Source organism: Bos taurus, chromosome 2 (genome assembly GCF_002263795.3).
Source record: "Bos taurus isolate L1 Dominette 01449 registration number 42190680 breed Hereford chromosome 2, ARS-UCD2.0, whole genome shotgun sequence".
NCBI classification, from domain to species: Eukaryota; Metazoa; Chordata; class Mammalia; order Artiodactyla; family Bovidae; genus Bos; species Bos taurus.
In genome coordinates, this window is record NC_037329.1 from 24,680,232 (window position 1) to 24,698,630 (window position 18,399).

At 36.8% G+C, this 18,399-nt stretch overlaps 1 protein-coding gene across 3 annotated transcripts in view; it reads left to right on the forward strand.

The window, feature by feature from the left end:
• Positions 1-18,399, forward strand: part of SLC25A12 (solute carrier family 25 member 12) — a 98,623-nt gene that overhangs the window by 42,820 nt on the left and 37,404 nt on the right. For all 3 annotated transcript variants that reach the window (NM_001101194.2, XM_005202346.4, XM_015474952.3), the window contains 5 exon segments: positions 1,888-2,027; positions 12,722-12,868; positions 15,010-15,148; positions 15,806-15,899; positions 17,498-17,582. In NM_001101194.2, coding sequence (NP_001094664.1) covers positions 1,888-2,027; positions 12,722-12,868; positions 15,010-15,148; positions 15,806-15,899; positions 17,498-17,582 — 605 coding nt within the window.

Here is an 18,399-nt window from a genome sequence, read left to right on the forward strand (position 1 = left end):
CAGTTTTATTCTGCTATTGTATAAAACTTACTTAGGTAGCAGTAAGTATATTTCTTATCAAGCACTTGAGTTTTGAGAGTTGTGACCTTTAAATAAAGGTTATAAAATAACTTATTCCTTTTAATAATTTCTCTTAATGTAATTAAGTTATCCTAATATGTTTTCCATCAATTTCTTCCTATTCCCTTAGTTTAATACTTAACATAAGAAAACCAATTAATTTGGAAAGAGAAGCAGGTAGGAGAATCCTAAAAAAAAAAATCTTTGCTAAACTGCCTTAATATTTTTAGCTCAAAAGAGTTTTCTGCCATCCTTGTTATTTTAATAATTTTGTAAACTTTAATATATTTGACAACTTGTTGAAGTCTCACATAGAGTTGAGGGTAATCCTCTGTGTTGCTTAGAATCCCATAACTTGCTAGTGCATTAATTCTTTGCTTTCAGAAACTGAAGCTCACATCTTTGATTTGTGTTTATGGAAGATGAAAATAATTGACATGATTTGAAAACTCTGAAATACTGTTGCTATTTAGGCCAGAAATAGATGCTACATTCCATTTGAAAGAAAAGATGAGAATCCCATCTCCCCAGTGACATCCAATGCCGCCTTCCAACTGACCGATCGCTGTGACCTATTCAGAGCTGTCGTGTTGAGTCCAAACTGGTAGGATTTCCAGTTCAGGATTCTTACACTTCCCCTACTTCCCCACCATAGCAATGCTTTTATCAAGAAAAAGTATGTTAAAGCTAAAGGGAATCCATTAAACCATTTACAATGTGAGATTTATATCTGTTTAGAGAATTTTCAGAAATTAGATAAAATAGCGTAGTTGGAGATTATAAAACATTAAGCTTATATTTACTAATTCTTAATATAATTGATAGCTATAGATAGTAAAACCCTTTCACTAATATAATTGGCTTAAATTTGAAAATAATTTTGTTCTTAAGACATCAGTAAAAGAGGCTTCCTGCTTTCTTAACTTTGTTAATGATTTTTTTTTTTTTTTGGCATGAGCTTCTAAATTAGTCTATCCAGTCTATGCTTGTTAAAGTACCAGTCATTTGTGAATTGACTTTTCTAGTAAGTGTAGAACTCTGTAAGAAAGTGAATGCCATTGTCAGTGCATGAAGACAAGCTGTCAGAGGGTTTTGGTTGTATATTACATGGTGTGACTGGTTCCTATCTAAAAGTTAGTATACTGTGTTTAGTCCTTCTTTATTTAAAAGTGAATCACTAATTTCACTTATCTTAAAATATTTTAATAGCTGAGACTAATAATCATGGTTTTTACGGGGATTTTGAAGCTTTGTGTCAAGACCATATTTTTGACAATATCAGAAGCTTTTAATAAGGTGCTTGCTGCTGAGCTAATGATATGCTTTGGGTAGTATTTCTTATACCTATCTTCAATAGATATATTCAGGCTAGTGTGAATGTAATAATCAAGCCTCAATCAAGCCATACTTAGTATGACAAATATTGCATTATACCGTAATTTAGGTATTCATGCTTCTGATAAAGGGCTTAATTCGACTCCTTGAGGAACCGGGAAAACACTATTGATTTTATACTGGAATGCAAAGTAGCAGCCATTTATAGTGCAAGATATAAATCACTAACTAATTAAAATTAAATCAAGAGAAATTAAGAATCTCATGGCCTTATATGTAATGGTACACAATCTTAACTGTAAAATTATATTTTGTATCAATTGTGTTCCTGTGCATGGGTTTCTGGGCACAAAAAATTTTGCAGCTAATCTTAATAGAAGCAGATAATATTGACTTTTAAAATTTCTCTTAATTTCTTTCTGTAGGAACATTGCAGTGGACTAAACTACTTATTCCAGATATAATTTATTTATTTTTATTTTCCTTTTCAAGAAAATGTCAAAGAAATTTTTGGACAGACTACTATTCACCATCATATCCCTTTTAATTGGGACTGTGAATTTATCCGGCTACATTTTGGGCATAATCGGAAGAAGCACCTTAACTACACAGAATTCACACAGTTTCTTCAGGTAAGCTTAGTTTTTCATAACCAGTGTAAATATATAACATTCCGTCTCCTTCCTTTTACTTTTATTAGGTTTATTACCAAGAAATGGCAATTCTCTGTGGAATTTTAACCTCATTTTTCATTTCCCACTCCCAGAGGCAACTTATTTAAATTCTTATAATTGTTTCTTTCCTTCAGTGTTTACTTTCATAGCTCTAAATAACAAACATTATTTAAATGTTTTGAAGTGCTGATACTGCAATTTTTAATTTTTCACTCTTAGATATTTTTAAAATTTAATTTGAACACCTGAAGATTGGCAACTAGCTCTTTCACCTTTCCCTCTCGGACACTTTCTGTCCCCGCCCTCCATATCATTATGTCATGATTCTGCTTAGATTATCACATTTGAATCACCACAATTTTGTCAACACCGTGCATGACTAAAATGATCACTTTTCTTAGAGACTCTAATTTTTATTGGTTCATTTTCTGTGTGTTAATGCTAATTCATTCTCAGACTCTGCCTCAGTTATTAAACCCTCATTTTTAATATGTTTAAAACAGAGCAAGTGTTTGATCAGTTTTGTTCTCTTGGAGCAATCCAGGAGCTTTCTTTTTAAAAAAAAATTTGAGGTAAAATTCACTTAACATTAAATTAGCCATGTGAAAGTGCACAGTTTAGTGGCATTTAGTACATTCACCAGCTCTAATTCCAAAACCTTTTCATTACGCCAGAAGAAAACCCTGTACCGAAGAAGCAGTCACACTCCATTCTTGCCTCTCCTTAGCTCGTGAAGCCACCAGTTTACTTTCTGTCTCTATGGAGTTACTTATTCTGGATATTTCATATAAATGGAATTATACAACGTGAATTCTTGTGTCTGGCTTTATCTTAGCATAGTGTTTTCAAGGATTACCAATGTGTAGCGGATATTAATACTTCATTCTTTTTGTGGCTGAATAATATTCCATTGTGTGGGTATATCGTATCTTGCCTATCTGTTCATTAGTCGATGGGCACTTACTTGGGCTCTCGCCTTTCAGCTGTTACGAACAGTGCTGCTGTGAACATTGGTGTACATGCATTTGTTTGAATACCTGTTTTCAAATCTTTTGAGTATATCTTTAAGGTGTGGGATTATTGGATCATATGATAATTTTAACTTTTTGAGGAACTACCAGACAGTTTTCCACACCCCCTGCACCACTTTTCTGGAACTTTCTGATACCTGACTTTGTACTTATTACATAGCTATCAGCTTGTGATCTCCCTTCACCTTCATGCTGGGGAGTCCATTTGCCTTTCTGTTATGTTGAACCTTCCATTTGCTGGATTTCATCTCTTCATTTGCTATGATTTTTTTTCCCTTCTTTTTACTTACTTACTGCAAGGGCTTCCTAAGGAAAGTAAAATAATTCTTTTGTGAGACTTTTTGTATCTGAAAACCTCTGCTCTATCATTACATTTAGTTTGGCCGGGTATAGAATTTTAGTAGGAATTTATTTTCCACCTAATTTGAAGATAAATCTCTTTTTTTTTTCTTCTAACATCCAGTGTTGCCACTGAGCAGTTAATTCCCATTCTAATTTTTGGTTCTCTTTTGACATTTTGTTTCCCCCCACTCTAGAGGGTTTTAAGATTTTTTTATTTTCAGTGTTTTGAAATTTCATGATGATGTACCTTGATGTGAGTTTATTTTTATTCATTGTGTTGGACATTCAGGGGCTCTTTTAATTTGAAAGCTTGTGTACTTCAATTCTTGAAAAATAGTCTTCTATTTTTTTTCTTGTCTTGAACTACTAAATATAATAACTGTATGATCCTTTAGTTCTCTTTTCTCTCCTGAATCTTCTATTAAGTTGTTTTTATTATATTTCTAACTTTCAGGAGTTCTTTTTGGTTTCCTAATATTCCTTTTAAAATACTATACTGTTCTTCTTTCATGAATGTACTATTTTCTCTCACTTCTCCAAAAATATTATAGACAGGTGTTTTGTTTTTAAATTTTCTTCTTCTTGCAATCTGCCTTTTTCCTTCAAGTTACTTTATTTCTTTTTGTTTGGATCTGTTTTTCATGTTAGTAGCTCTTCTTCCAAGTCTGATGATTCTGGGTCCTCTGCTCATACTAAAATTGGGATTGACGCTTATTGGGAGCTTTGGGTTCAGGTACCTTACTGTAAAGTTCTCTGGGTGGGTGGTCTTATTGGGGTCCCTCTAGTTCAGGTCTTTTATTTTGGACAGGGGAATCAGAATAATCGTTTGGCTTCCCATTGAAGTCTTAGACCTGGGTTTTGACATTCTGGTTGCTGAGTAAGACAGGAGGGTTACAGGTCTCAGTATTCAGTGTGGAGATAGTATGTGTGCTCAGTCGTGTCCGACTTTTTGCAGCCTTATGGACTGTAGCCTGCCAAACTCCTCTGTTCATGATCCAGATAAGAATACTGGAGTGGGTTGCCCTTTCCTCCTCCAGTGGAAGTGGGCTTTCGTTTATTTTCCTCCTTTCATTTGTGCCTTGTCTCTCTTAGTCCAGAGATCCTCTGTTAAAACTCACCTCGTTGTCTGCCAGGGTTGGGAAAGGGCCAGAGCCCTGGCTCTGGTGGAGTATGGCAGGCAACTAACTGCTTTATAAATGAACTTCCATCCAAGCTTCCTATTCTCAGTGCCACTTCACCATCACTCTAGGGGTACTGGTGCAGCCAATGCATGAGTCTTTGGCAGATTCTGTTATGTACATTGGATTGCTTTCTTTGCTTTTCTAGTTTTCTTGGGCCTTCTAAGCCAGTTATCATTTGCCTCTTTGCACTCTAAACTTAAAAATGTAGTTGCTGTCTTCTTTTTTTGTTCTCTTTGTCTTTGAGCTTCTGTTTTGTTTTTCATTCTTTACTGTGATTTTTGGTGAAGAATAGAGTTTTAAAAGAGCTAAATGTATGAATTCAGTCTCATTCAAAGCCACAGTATTTCTGAAGCTCTGCTATTTTTATCTCATAGATAGGTGAGATGAGATGCATTTCTAAGAACACAAGATCTTTAGCTTTAGTATAACTTCCTTTATTTACCCTTTCCCTCAGTTTCTTTTCCTGCCCTTTCAATCTAGAAGCAGATTTATTTTCTTTTATTTATTAGAATATTTTTATCTCTTTAGAGTATCTTTATTTTATCTTTTATAAATCTGGAGTAGTTTTTGTTTTTTTTTTTCATTAGGGTGATCACATTATCTATTCTACCCAGATGTTTTGATTATCCTACATAAATGAAGAGCTTATGTGCAGAACTTTTTTCCTTGAGTTGCTTCTTTTTGAAGGCCTTAATTTTAATTTTTTTAACTTTTTATTTTGAAAGATGTCTATATTAAAAAACAAACCATGTACCCATCAACCAGCTTCAACAATTATATGTTGACCAGTTATTTATTTATTTATTTTTACCTATACTTTCTACTCTGTTCCCTCCTTGAGAATTTGGAAGCCAATTCCATTTAATCTATAGCTACATATGTGATACTTCAAATACATATATCTTTAAAAGATACAAAAGAGGCCTTCAACTGTTGACCTGATAGAAAATAGAAAATCTATTCTTCTGACATTAGTCTTGCAATGAGGATTCTGCTTTGTCTTTAACGTAAAGGTGCACATTTTCTTCAGTACTGTCATTAATAAGGCTTAATCATGCCCATAGTTGCCACTGGATATTTCTGAGAGGTTAAGATGCATGCATGGAGAAGACAAAGATATAACAAAGGCATAAATCGGGGGGAAAATAAGCAGGAGTGAGGAAGAGAAAGCCTGTATAAGATGGAGTAGATGTGTGTTTGCTCCTGATGCTGCTCAGGAATATACTTTCCTTGGGGAATGCTTTCAACCATAATTTAAGGCTGAAATAGAGGTTTAAAATGCCTGCTTCATTTGAAGGATGATGTGGTTGGAACTGAGGTGATAAAAATATGAAGTGGGTTAGGGAGAAGGACTAAAGTAGAAGAGGAAAATATTTACAAATTGGAGATTGAACAACATGCTCCTAAATAATGGTTCATAGATGAAATCAAAAGGAAAGTAAAAAAATATCTTGAGACAAATGAAAATGGAAACACAGCAAAGCAAAACATTCATCCTTTGGTGCTTAATAAAAGCAGTTCTAAGAGGGAAGGTTATAATGATAAACACCTACGTTACCAAAAAAAAAAAATCTCAGTCTACCTTTGTACTTCAAGGAACTAGAAAGAGAATAAGCTCAAAGTCAGAAGGAATTAACAAAGATCAAAGCAGAAATAAATGAAATAGAGACTAGAAAGACAATAGGAAAGATCAATGAAACCAAGAATGGGTTTTTTAAAAAAGCAAAATTCACAAACATTTAGCTACACTAAGAAAAAAAGAAGACTCAAATAAAATCAGAAAGAGGAGACTGATTACAACTGATAAAGATCATAAGAAACTACTGTAAACAGTTATACACCAACAAATGAGATAATCTAGAAGAAATGGATAAATTCCTAGAAACATACAACCTACCTCCATTTCATGAAGAAATGGAAAATCTAAACAGACCAGTTACTAACAAGGAGATTGAATTAGTAAATAAAAACCTCTCAATAGAGAAAAGTCCAGGACCAGATGGCTTCACTGTTGTTCAGTTGCTCAGTTGTGTTCGACTCTTTGTGACCCCATGGACTGCAACACACCAGGCTTCTCTGTCCTTCACCATCTCCCGGAGTTTGCTCAGATTCATGTCTATTGAGCTGATGATGCAATCCAACCATCTCATCCTCTGTTGCTACCCTCTCCCCCTGCCCTCAATCTTTCCCAGAATCATGGTCTTTTCCAGGGAGTTGGGCCTTCACATCAGGTGGCCAAAATATTGGAGCTTCAGCTTTAGCATCAGTCCTTCCAGTGAATGTTCAGGGTTGATTTCCTTTAGGGTTGACTGGTTTGATCACCTTGCTGTCCAAAGGACCCTGAAGAGTCTCCCCTGACACCACTAGAGGAAATAATTCATTCTTTGGCACTTAGCCTTCCTTATGGCCCAACTCTCATATTGGTACATGCCTACAGGAAAAACCATAGCTTTGACTAGACGTACCTTTGTTGGCAAAGTGTTGTCTGTGCTTTTTAATATACTGTCTAGGTTTGTCATAGCTCTTCTTCCAAGGAGCAATCATCTTAATTCCATGGCTGCAGTCACTGTCTGCAGTGATTTTGGCTTCACTGATGAATACTGCCAAACATTTTAAGAAGAATTAATACCAATCCTTCTCAAACTCCTCCAAAAAACAGAGGAGAGTGCACTTCTTCCAAATTCATTGTACAAGATCAGTATTACCCTGATACCAAAGCCAGACAAGGGCACTATAAGAAAAGAAAAGAACAGGTCAGTATCCCTGATAAAGATAGATGGACATATTCTCAACAAAATATTAGCAAACTGAATTCAGTAGTAGACCAAAAGGATCATAATCAAGTGGAACTTACTCCTGAGATGTAAGGATGGTTCAACATATGCTACTCATTAAATATGATAGACCATATTAACAAAATGAAGGATTAAAAATCATGATCATTTCAATATAGATGCAGAAAAAGCATTTGACAAAATTCAAGATCCTTTCATGATAAAAACTCAGATGTAGATGGAATATACTGACATAGTAAAGGCTGTAGATGACAAGTCTACAGCTAACGTCACAATAGTTAAAAGCTGAAAGCTTTTCCTCTAAGATCAGGAACAAGTCAAGGATGTCCACTATTATCACTGTTATTCAAAAGGAAGGACTTCGCTGGTGATCCAGTGGTAAAGAATCTGCCTACCAATGCAGGGGACATGGGTTTGATTCTTGGTCCAGGATGATTCCGCATGCCACCAGGCAACTAGGCCCACAACTACTGAAACCGACGTGCTCTAGAGCTGTGCTCCATGACAAGAGAAGGCACCACAATGAGAAGCCCAGAGACGCAACTCGAGGGTGGCCCCCACTCCCTGCAACTAGAGAAAGCCCGTGCATGGCAATGAAGACCAGTGTAGCCAAGAATAAATTTAAAAAATGTAAATTAAAAACAAGGGAATGGAAGTCCTAACCAGAGCAATTAGACAAGGAAAAGAAATAAAAGGCATCCAAGTTGGAAAGGAAAAATTAAAGTTGTCCTTGCTTGCAGAGGACATAATGTATGTAGACTACCCTAAAGATTTTATGCTTACACAAAATACTGTGCTGCGATTCATGGGGTCGCAAAGAGTCGGACACGACTGAGCAACTGAACTGAAAATACTGTTAGAACTAAAAATAATTTCAGGAAAATTATCAGATATAAAATTAGTGTGCAAAACAGAGTAGCATTTCTGTACACCAGCAACAAACTATTGAAAAGGTAAATTAAGAAGATTGTTTCATAATAATATGAAAAAGAAGGAAACCAGAGTAAATTTAACTAAATGAAAGATCTGGAAACTATAAGATGTTGATGAAAGACGTTGAAGACATAAATGAAAAGATTTTGTGTCCATGGATTGAGAAATTAATATTGTTAAAATATCCACAATACTCAAAACGATTTATGGATTCAGTGCAATCCCTGTCAAAATTCCAGCAGCGTTTTTCACAGAAATGGAAAAAAACAATCCTCAAATTTGTCTGGAACCACACACACACAAAAAACAAAACCCAAATCGCCAAATCTATCTTGAGAAAGAACAAAGCTGCAGGGATGACACTTCCTGAATTCAAACTATGTTGTGAAGGTATAGCATTCAAAACAGTATGCTGTTGTCATAAAACAGACCCATAGATCAATGGAGCAGAATAAAGAGCCCAGAAATAAAGCTGTGTATATATGGAGAAAGAGTTTAGTTCAGTTCAGTCGCTCAGTCGTGTCCGACTCTTGTGACCCCACGAACAACAGCACCCCCGGCCTCCCTGTTCATCACCAACTCCCGGAGTCCACCCAAACCCGTGTCCATTGTGTCAGTGATGCCATCCAACCATCTCATCCTCTGTTGTCCCCTTCTCCTGCCCTCAATCTTTCTTAGCATCAGGGTCTTTTCAAATGAGTCAGCTCTTCGCATCAGGTGGCCAAAGTATTGGAGTTTCAACTTCAACATCAGTCTCTTTAATAAATGGTGTTGGGGAAACGGGACTCCTATCTTAAACCATACACAAAAGCCAACTCAAAATGGATTAAAAACTTGAATGTAAAACCTGAAACTTTAAACCCCTGGAAGAAAACATGGAGAGTAAACTCCTTGACATCCATCTTGGCAATGATTTTTTTGGATTTGACACCATAAGCAAAGGCAACAAAAGGAAAAATAAACATGTAGGACTACATGAAACTGAAAAGCTGCACAGCAAAGAAAACCAACAACAAAATGAAAAGCTATGGAATGGGAGTAAATATTTTCAAACTATATATCTGATAAAGAATTCATATCCAAAAAATACAAGGAACTCATTCAGCTCAGTAGCAGAGCAAAGCAAACACCCTCAAATGCAATTACAAAATGGACAAGGGACCAGAATAAACATTTTGTCAAAGAAGACATACAGATTGCCAACAGATAGATGAAAACTTGCTCAGCATTGCTAATCAGGGAATTGTGAATCAAAACCACAATGAAATATCACCTCACACTTACTGCGTTGTCTGTTAGTAAAAAGACCAGACACGACAAATATCATCAAGGATGTGGAGGAAAGGGAACCTGTGTACACTCTTGGTGGGAAAGTAAACTGGTACAGCCACCATAGAAAACAATACGGGAATTTCTCAAGGAGTTAAAAGAGCTACTGTAATCCAGCAATCCTACTTCTGAGTATGTATCCAAAGGAAATAAAATCATCATCTCAAAGAGATTATCTATATTCTTGTTTATTGCAGCATTATCATAGTAGCCAAGGTATAGAAACAAGTGTCCATTGACAAAAGAATGGTTAAAGAAAATGCGTTGTGTGTGTACACACACACACACATACATACATCTCATTCCACATTTATGCAATGGAATACTATTTGACAACAACAGAAAAGGAGATCCTGTCATTTGCAACTGCATGGCTGAACTTGGAGGGCATTCTACTAAGTGACATAAGCCAGACACAGAAAGACAAATACTTCTGCTGCTGCTCCTGCTAAGTCGCTTCAGTCGTGTCCGACTCTGTGTGACCTCATAGACGGCAGCCCACCAGGCTCCCCCGTCCCTGGGATTCTCCAGGCAAAAACACTGGAGTGGGTTGCCATTTCCTTCTCCAATGCATGAAAGTGAAGTCTCTCAGTCGTGTCCGACTCCTAGCGACCCCATGGACTGCAGCCTACCAGGCTCCTCCTTCTATAGGGTTTTCCAGGCAAGAGTACTGGAGTGGGGTGCCATTGCCTTCTCCGAAATACTTCCTGGTATCACTTAAAAAATAAAACATTGTACATGTAGAAACAGAGTAGAATGATGATTATGATTGGAGGGGGTAGGTGAAATAGGAAGAGGCTGGAAAAAGGGCATAAATTTTAAGATGAATAAAATCTGAAGATCTAATGTATAACATGGTGATGAAAATACTGTATTGTATAATTGAAATTTTCCAAGAGTAGAACTTAAGTATTCTCGTCAAAAAAAAAAAGTATGTGAAGTGATGGGTGTGTTAGTTAACTCAATGGTGGGAGTCCTTGCACAATGTATACGTATATCAAATCATAACTTTGTACGCATTTTAAATATACTACACTTTTATTTGTCAATTATACTTTAATAAGTTGGAATTTAAAAAGTAGAGGGGTGGGAAAGAAAACTACTTTGTCAAATCATGTGTGTGCTTAGTCGCTCAGTTGTGCCTGACTGTGGCCCCATGGACTATAACCCTCCTGGCTCCTCTGTCCATGGAATTTTCCAGGCAAGAATACTGTAGTGGGTTGCCATTTCCTGCTTCAGGGGATTGTCCTGACCCAGGGGTCGAATCCGCATCTCTAAGTCTTCAGGATTGGCTGGTGGGTTTTTTTTACCACTAGTGCCACCTGGAAGTCCTTGTTAAACCATGCTGGTTGTTTATTTTGTACTCTATCTTTCATATATTTTTACCAGTTGATTTTTAGTTTCCCTGCTTCTGTTGGTATTTTCAAGAAAATCCAAATATGTGTGATGATATTATTAAATTTTTTAAAAGTTAAGATTATTGAAAGACTTAGTAGATTTGATAAACTTGTTTCTAGCTTATCAACCTGCTAAGAAAATACTTAAAAACTTGTTTTATTGTTAAATATCATACAACTATGGACATATTTATATGTATGTTTTATAAAACAAATGTATAGTTTAATGAATTACGAGTCAAACCAATTTTAATGTCTTTCAACCACTGTTGAGATACAGAAAAATATAATTAGTAAAAGGGTGAAACTTCTATCAAAAGCTATTTTAAATGTCAGAAAAGGGTAAAGCAACATTGATTTGTAGGTTTTATAAATAAATAATAATGCTAATTGCAATGTTTAATATATCTTCTGTGAATAATATTTATATATTTAGATAGGAATATTGTTTCCAAGGGGTTCCCTGCTGGCTCAGACTGAAATCCAAAGGGAAGATACCCTGGAAAAGGAACTGGCAACCCACTCTAGTATTCTTGCCTGGAGAATTCCATGGACAGAGGACTTGGAGCACTACAGTCCATGGGGTCACAGAGTTGGACACAGCTGAACAACTCACTTTCATTATTTCCAGAGTTGCAAATAGTGTGAAAATGGCATCTAATAGCACTATTATGATGTTGTGATAACAAATTTATTTGGATTGTGTCATATGTCCTAGGAAAGAAATGCTCTAATTTTGACTTTTAAGTAGTCCTTAGGGTATTACTTGCATTTAAAAAAATTTAATTACTTAATTAATTTTTGGCTGTGCAGGGGCTTTCTCTAGTTGCAACGAGCGGGGGCTTCTCGTGTTGGAGAGCATGGTATCTAGGGGGCGTGGGCTCAGCAGTTATGGCACACGGGCTTAGTTGCCCCACAGCATGTGGGATCTTCCTGGATCAGGTATCAAACCTGCATACCCTGATTTTGGCAGGTGGATTGTTAACCACTGGACCACCAGGGAAGCCCACTTTTTAAATTTTTTTAAAAATTTTAATTGATATCACCTACTACAAAGTTTGGCTGCCCAATAGTTGAAAAGTTCCACGATCTTCTGGATTGTTCTACAGTTTGTGGGTATCACTCAAAGACACATAGAGTGATAGATGAACTGTGCTTATGCAATTTGTTATTCATAACTTTCATATTAGAATTTGAGCTGTGGTTGATTGAATCTAAGGACATGAAACCCTCCGATAGGGAGAGCCACCTGTAATCTAGAAAGTGCTCTGGGATGACAAGAACTTCTTCAAGCAGGAGAGTTACTATATATTTTAAAAGCAAAAACTTAAAGCACTGAAAAGATAACTCTGTTTTCAGTAATGAAAACTTTTCAGGTAAACAAAGGTTTTCCCCTCCCCACCTCCCTTTTTATTGACATTCTGTGACTCACTTTTCTTCCTGAGGAATAACATGTAGTAAGTATATTTTCAGGAAAATGTGCTTTTTGAAAAGACATGAAGAGTTTTGCTGTACATTCAAAGATGTGTATTACTCATTTTTAAAGTAAATGCATGTACAGGAAGGATGTCCCTGCTTTTCTAAAACACACATTGGGGTATGCTTCCATCAGCCTGAGGCCCTGTTTCTGACTTCTCCCTCCAGGAACTACAGTTGGAACATGCAAGGCAAGCCTTTGCTCTCAAAGACAAAAGCAAAAGTGGCCTGATTTCTGGTCTGGATTTCAGTGACATTATGGTTACCATCCGGTCTCACATGCTCACTCCCTTCGTGGAGGAGAACTTAGTTTCAGTAAGTAAAAAGCAATGACTTCAACTTTGTATTTCCTCAGACCTTTGAAACCATTGTCCTGGATTGCATCCCTCGGCATGTCTCCCTCTCATCTGTTGTAACTTTACTCTTAGTTGGTAGGAGGTAATCAGATGTGTGTAAGGGAGATGTGTGTGGGGGCGGGGTGATAGTGAATAGTTTTCCCCCAGATCGGCACCACAATCTTGCTCTCATATATTTCCAAATTGTTTATTTCCATTTACAGAGTCCACCTAAAGAAAACAGGGGAGTTTGTAGACAAGGGTGTGCAATTACTTTTTCCCAAGGGCAGTACTTCTCACAGACACTACTGCCTTCACCTTTGGCCTCTTTCCATCCCACCAGGCTCCCAAAGCCTTGCTATAAGGATGGCTCCTTCCTTTGTTGCCTGCAGGGTGCTGTTTGCTAGAGGGATCATCACTGGCCTCCACACTGTTTTAATAACCATGGCTGTGGCAGAAGGTACGGAGGAAATATGTGGGCGTCAGCCTCTGTGGCTCACTCCTCTCTCTGCCCCTTCACCTGTGCACTCAGTCTGCATGGACCAGACAGTTTTTTGTTCTTTAAACTGCTAAACTCTGTAAAGTAAGCATCTGGGCCGATAGCAAACTGATGTCATCCACTTCCTCACAAAGAATGGTGAAACTGTCCTCACCGGTTTTCTTGTTCCTGTATTGTACTTATGTGTAAGTTTTTGATTGCTGCTTGTTTTAAATGGAGGGAAGCCAATGAGCGCTTTTGTTGTCTCAGCTGAAGATCATTATCCCTGATTTGGACCAGGGTAGAAAGATCAACTTCTGTTCTTTTTCTTCAGTGAATTTGAACATGGAGCATGTCACTTTCTCCTGTACATTTCACCTCCTTGACACCCATCTCCCACTCCCCTACCCTCACCTCGTACCCTAGCCAAAAAAATGAAAGAAGGAAGAAAAGAAAGTAAGGGAGAGAGGGAGGAGAGAAGAAAAGAAAATCCTAGAGAGAAGAGCTCAGTACCTTGGGGTGAGGGAGCCTGTTTAATCTTTTCCAGTTGGGTTAGATAGACCTTTATAGCCTGTTTACCAAATGCCATCTCAGTTTCTGGAGGCATGTGTTAAATAATTTGAATCTGGCTTTTTGGATCACTGGTATCCAAATTCAGGCTAATACAAATATCACATATATTTGGGCTAAGGCTCGTGTGTGAGGGATGAGGGTGGGAACATATGCCCATCATTACCTATACTGTCCTTAATATAGATCTTTATGATTAAGGTTGTCACACTGTCATTTCCCTAAGTATTTGAGTTTTTAATAGAGAATGTTTTTAATCATCTGGATTCCTCTGACTCTTGGCTTAGAAATTAAATGTTTGCAAGCTACGAAAAATATTCTCTTTTGAGTTTATGTCTAACTGTTGGATAGAGGGAGAAGTTACCCCTACCCTGCAGAGTAGGGTAGGCTGTACTGTCCCCCTTCTTCCCCAGGCATGAGAGAGCCTCTTTAGCACTGTTCCACTAAAGACATATTTATAGCAAGTAAATCCTCCCTAGATTTTCTCTACATCTTTTTGGAGTTTTTTGGTAGTTTTACATTTTGTCACAGAGATTCAGCGCTCAGCACAGAGCATTCTATATGTTAATTATAACAAGAAGCTTAAAAAAGAAAAGATTAGTAAAGTTGATAAAGTGAAATAGTCTTAAAATTTAAAGTTACCACTGGTTTTTGTATATAGGTGTGGAAAAAAAAAACAAGTTTAAAAAATGTTTCTTATTATTGTCTGTTGAGGTTTGGATTATCCAGAAATAGCAGGAGTTTCATAGTTGAAGGTCTTGAAAATCCTGTTTAAATAATCATTGGTTTTGATCTGTGATAATTATATTTGTTGTTTTTGACCTTATAGGTAGATGAACCATGAAGTCCAACTTCCAGATGTTGCTTTCTTCCTTAACACCTAAATTACATAGACTTTCCTGAGGGCTTGAAATGCACTGAGCGTTTCAGCATGATACCGTCCTTGTGTTTATGGACTGGTTGTTTATCATTTTAGTAATGAAGATTCCTTTGGTTCTTCTTTGAGAAAGTTCAGTGTCCATAAATGTGCTTTTGTTTTTGTTTGTTTAACTTTCTGTGTTGTCATTTCCTAGGCAGCCGGAGGAAGTATCTCACACCAGGTTAGCTTCTCATACTTCAATGCATTTAACTCCTTACTGAATAACATGGAGCTTGTTCGTAAGATATATAGCACTCTAGCTGGCACAAGGAAAGATGTTGAAGTCACAAAGGGTAAGATTTTTAAAATACATATTGATGCAAATCTCAGCATTTTCACTTTTCTTTATCTAGGGTGTGAGGTTGATCTAGGTTTACTACTGTGAAGCCACATCTAGAAAGTGTGTATATTTCACTTGGACCATCATGGTCTCCAAAAATCCAGTTGGATTTAATGGGATGCCAAGGTCAGGAGTGGAAAAGTGGCTTTGACAGTTTTAAAAAGAACTGTGGCCCAGTCTGTCAAACAGGTCAGTGGCAACGGCTTCTTTGTATGAGGAAGGAGTGGCCACAGAAAGATGGGCAGGGCTACTCCTTTTGCTGAATTGTAGTGGGATGTTTTAAGTGACTGGAGAAGAGCCAGTTCTTTCATCTTGTAGCTCTGGAGACCAAAGCAAATAAACAAGATGAGGTTAGAGGAACCTAAAGCGATTGTTTTACCTCTGAAATTACTTTACCTGCTTTTACTGTTTTATCATCTTAACATTTTATCTTTTGCCGGTTTTCATATTTTTGTAGTTATTTCTATGTAGCTGAACTTAGATATTGAAATTCAGTTTTAGACTTTTAAAATAATACTAAAATGCTTTTAGCTTTCAGATAATAGTTAAGGTAGAAGTTTGTTATACGTTGAGAGTCTTTGAAGATTTTAAAGCATTTTTTTTCTTCCAGAGGAATTTGCCCAGAGTGCCATACGCTATGGACAAGTCACCCCACTAGAAATTGACATCCTGTACCAGCTTTCAGACTTATATAATGCTACAGGGTAACTATTCCAGTAATTCCTCATGATACTTTTTAGGACAGTTACTTTAATGTGAAGCAGTGGTGTTCTTTTAGTTCATTTAATCAATAGTTTGCTCAGTATATAAGTTTCAAGAAAAAGACACGGGCAGATATGAGAAACGGGAAGAGGACGAGATAGGTGAAGACAGACTAAAGGCAGGGGGAAATGGACAAAGGGAAAGGGAAAGCAAGAAGGGGAGGGAAGAGAAAGGAAGGGAAGAAACAGAGAGGTAACGAAGGGAGTAAAGGCTGTTGAAGAGTGTGAGAGGGAAAGGGGGAAGGAAGAATGATAGAGGAGGGGGAGAGGGAAACGAGAAGTAAGTGAGGGACAGAAAAATTGATTTAATCTGGACTCTGTAGAGGTGGTTAGAAATTTTTAGAGATTTGTGGATATTTGCCTAAATTTATAAAATAAATTGAAGTACATATTCAGGAATCTTATAACCTTTTTTTGACTCATTGTGAGTGGGCATTTTCCTAAACAGTATATACCATTTTGTGTTGGAGGGTATCATTTTCTTGAAATATGCCTGTGACATTATTGTCATGGTTATCAGCATAATTAAGCTTAGATGTTTTATGTCTCTTTTATAGATTGAAAAAACCCAGTATTTAATTTGTAAAGTCTTACACAAATCCAGATGAAAAAGCTTTGTCCGTGGGCATCCAGTAGGACCTCGGGAGAGGGGACTCAGGATCTACTAAGTGATCAGATTTTCTTAGTCAGCTTTAGCAGTTATGTAAGTGTAGGCATATCTGAAAAATAGGTTTTAACCCTAGAACTGAAGACTAGTAGAAGTTGAGTGTACCATAGATAATTTATTGCCTTCATGTTACATAATAAATTGTCAAGCTGGAGTTGATACTGGATAAACCAGCCAGTCTTTGATGATTGACATGAAATGAAATGACATGAATGACATGAAATATCAGGCCCGTACCTCATCCATCTAGAATTTACATTTGTAATAAAGGTATTGAACATCCTTTATGATAATAAAAGCTTGCAAAGAGTGCTTCTCAAAACTGGATCTGAAGTGACCTACTACCTGGATCATGGAATACACTTATTTTAAAACAGTAGTTCATTCACTCAGTTCAAAACTCAGAGTTTTAAAGAGCCCGCTGTAAAAATATCTCCCACCCCTTCTCCCTTCTACCCTTAAAGGCAACCAGTATCTATCACTTTTGTGTTTATCCTTCTCAAGATACTTTGCACTTAAGCATTAAAGATGTATGCTAAAGAAATATATTCAATGTGTACGAACTGAACAGTCAGTGTTTATACTTTGCTTCTGAGAAGAATTATTTCTTTAGTTTTTTTAATCTATTTTTAGAGTAATTAATTTGTGTACTCTCTATTATTTCTTTAGAGTCTTTTGCTTTTTGTGTGGCAAGTAAGGTCTGAAGTTTTTTTTTTTTCCCCCTCTTACTAAAATTATCTGTGTGAATAGGGAAATACTACTTTTAAACCATAGTTCTTTTTTACCCTTTTCTTTCTGAAGAAAGGTGATCTTAGTATGAGGTATCGTCTGTTGGTGTCTAACAGTTCTTTCTTTCCCATATTTTTGCCTGAAGGCGCTTGACTTTGGCAGATATTGAGAGAATAGCCCCACTGGCTGAAGGAGCCTTACCTTACAACCTGGCAGAACTTCAGAGACAGGTAGGAGGCATCTCATAAACAGAATCATCTTCAAAAATGCTAAAGTAGTATGGACATGACAGCCTGAACTTTCTGAACCTATGGAAATGAAAACATGATTTACAGAAAGACTTTACTTAGCACAAAGATTATGTTTATAAAACTGTTACCCCCACCCTTATAGAGTATTCTTATGGGGCAGGTAGATTTATGTTTGTGTTTTTTGTTTGTTTGTTTTTTTCCTTCTTTTAGCTTTTTAAGATAAGGAAAATGAGAGTGTAGACACATATGGGCTTAGCTTCCCTCCCCTAGAGTAGCAGTCTTTTCCGTTCATTTGTCTAGTGATATTTAAAGATTAGTGTGAAGTTCAGTTTGTATTATCAAACTGGTATTTATAGGGTTTTTAAAATACAAGACATTCCTCTACTGAAATCAGTCTTTGAGAATCTTTCACTATAGTGTCTTATAGATTACAACAATAACACTCTTTGTGTGTCCAACTCTTTGTGACCCCATGGTCTGTAGCCTACCAGGCTCCTCTGTTCATGGGATTTTCCAGGCAATAGTACTGGAGTGGATTGCCATTTCCTTCTCCAGGGGATCTTCCCAACCCAGGGATCGAACCTGGGTCTCCCGCATTGTAGACAGATGCTTTACCGTCTGAGCCACCAGGGAAGACTCTAAAATACAAGACATTCCTCTACTGAAATGAATCTTTGACTGAGAATCTTTCACTATAGTGTCTTATAGATTACAACAATAACACAGGAAAACTATGTAAATAATGAACCAGAAAGAAAACCTTGATTATTATTACATTTTTGATAATATTAGTTTT